Source organism: Poecilia reticulata, linkage group LG4 (genome assembly GCF_000633615.1).
Source record: "Poecilia reticulata strain Guanapo linkage group LG4, Guppy_female_1.0+MT, whole genome shotgun sequence".
Lineage (NCBI taxonomy): Eukaryota > Metazoa > Chordata > Actinopteri > Cyprinodontiformes > Poeciliidae > Poecilia > Poecilia reticulata.
Window position 1 is genome coordinate 4,768,440 of NC_024334.1, and position 1,919 is coordinate 4,770,358.

General features: G+C 53.6%; 1 protein-coding gene across 1 annotated transcript in view; it reads left to right on the forward strand.

Annotated features, from left to right (window-relative positions):
- Positions 1-1,919, forward strand: part of LOC103463242 (myomegalin-like) — a 39,297-nt gene that overhangs the window by 33,063 nt on the left and 4,315 nt on the right. Inside the window, exons 23-25 of the mRNA XM_017304244.1 lie at positions 925-1,035; positions 1,106-1,411; positions 1,483-1,646. Of these exons, the coding sequence (XP_017159733.1) occupies positions 925-1,035; positions 1,106-1,411; positions 1,483-1,646 (581 nt within the window). The remainder of the gene's footprint in view (positions 1-924; positions 1,036-1,105; positions 1,412-1,482; positions 1,647-1,919) is intronic.

The following is a 1,919-nucleotide window of genomic DNA, read 5'->3' on the forward strand; positions in this document are numbered from 1 at the left end:
GGACCAGAACCAGGACCAGACCCAGACCCAGGACCAGAACCAGAACCAGAACCAGAACCAGAACCAGGACCAGACCCAGGACCAGAACCAGGACCAGAACCAGGACCAGAACCAGGACCAGACCCAGACCCAGGACCAGAACCAGAACCAGAACCAGACCCAGAACCAGGACCAGACCCAGGACCAGAACCAGGACCAGAACCAGGACCAGAACCAGGACCAGACCCAGGACCAGAACCAGAACCAGAACCAGACCCAGAACCAGGACCAGACCCAGGACCAGAACCAGGACCAGAACCAGGACCAGAACCCGGACCAGACCCAGGACCAGAACCAGAACCAGAACCAGACCCAGAACCAGGACCAGAACCAGGACCAGAACCCGGACCAGAACCAGGACCAGAACCCGGACCAGGACTGTCTCATCACGCAGAAGAAACTCAGATCTGGACTGAAACCAGATTAATTTCCTATTTTTACTGTTAAATGACTGAAGAGCAACAAAGATGAAAGGTTCTGTTTCTAACATCCTTCTTTAGCAATGCTGACGCTGACGTTAGCGTTAGCTGCTACATGTTAGCATTGAGATGCTGTGTTAGGCTAGCATAGCTTCACTGACAGGCTAACTCCCTTTAGCACAACTCGAACACATCAGTCGTCCAATCAGATCGTTTAAAGTCTCTGTTAGCGCAGGTAGCTTTCCCGTCAGATTCAGGAGCGTGTGAACACAAAGGGCCTTTTTTATCCACTGGAATCATTTAGAAAGTTGTCAAACTTTAGCTAAATGTTAAAATCTGTGTAATCAATCAGATTCAAACCTTAGCATCCCGTCCAAGGCAGCATTTAAGCTAACGTAAATCTGATTTGCTGCTTACCTCGGCTCCCTGTTCGGACTGATTCCCTACACTTTGTGTTGCTGAGCAGGTGAGGTGGCTAATGGCTCTCTGCCAGTGACCTTTGACCCCAGAGAGCTTCACATCCAGCTGAAGCAGCAGCTGAGCAGCCAGCCTGCAGCCAGGAGGCGACTCTTCAGCGGTCAGTTCGTCTATCAGGAAAACACCAAACCTGTCAGCGTTTCCCAACAGGAGATGTTTCTGTTCTGCAGGTGAAGACGTTTCTCCGCCCGTCAGAGACAGCGGGCCAATCAGAGACAACGGGCCAATCAGAGACTGCGGGCCAATCAGCGGCCCAACCAGAGACAGCGGGCCAATCAGCGGGCCAATCAGAGACAGCGGCCCAATCAGCGGGCCAATCGGAGACAGCGGGCCAATCAGAGACAGCGGSCCAATCAGCGGGCCAATCAGAGACAGCGGCCCAATCAGAGACAGCGGCCCAATCAGCGGGCCAATCAGAGACAGCGGCCCCGTTGCTGCTCCGTCTCGGCTTCCTCCGCCCCAGACGGCTGATCCAGGTCAGGCTGATGTTCAGACTGTACCAGATCTCAGGCCTGCAGCTCTTCATTTCTCCCTGGTTTTCCTGCAGCTGTCTGCGCCCAGCAGGGCGGCGCTCCCGAGGGGGGCCACCAGGCCGTCGGCCATCTTGGAGACCTCCAGGCCCTGCAGCAGCAGCTCCAGGAAGGGGCCACCCTGGCTGCTCAGATGGAGGCCGCCCTCTGTTCCCTGAGCGCCTCGCAGAGGCTTCAGCAGGTCAGAGGTCACACAGATGGAGAACTGTGATGAAAAATTTACTTTTCATGTTTTTATTCTTCCATTTGAGTTTTTACTGCTTCTAAACTCACTCGGCTGTTTTTAGGCAATAAGTTAATCTAGACCTGCAACAAGCAGTAGATCTATAAATCGCTTCATAAACTAAAACAAATATTTCAGAGTTCCGCCCGTTACCTAGCAACCCCAGCAAAGTTCCACCCGTTACCTAGCAACCCCAGCAGAGTTCCGCCCGTTACCTAGCAACCCCAGCAG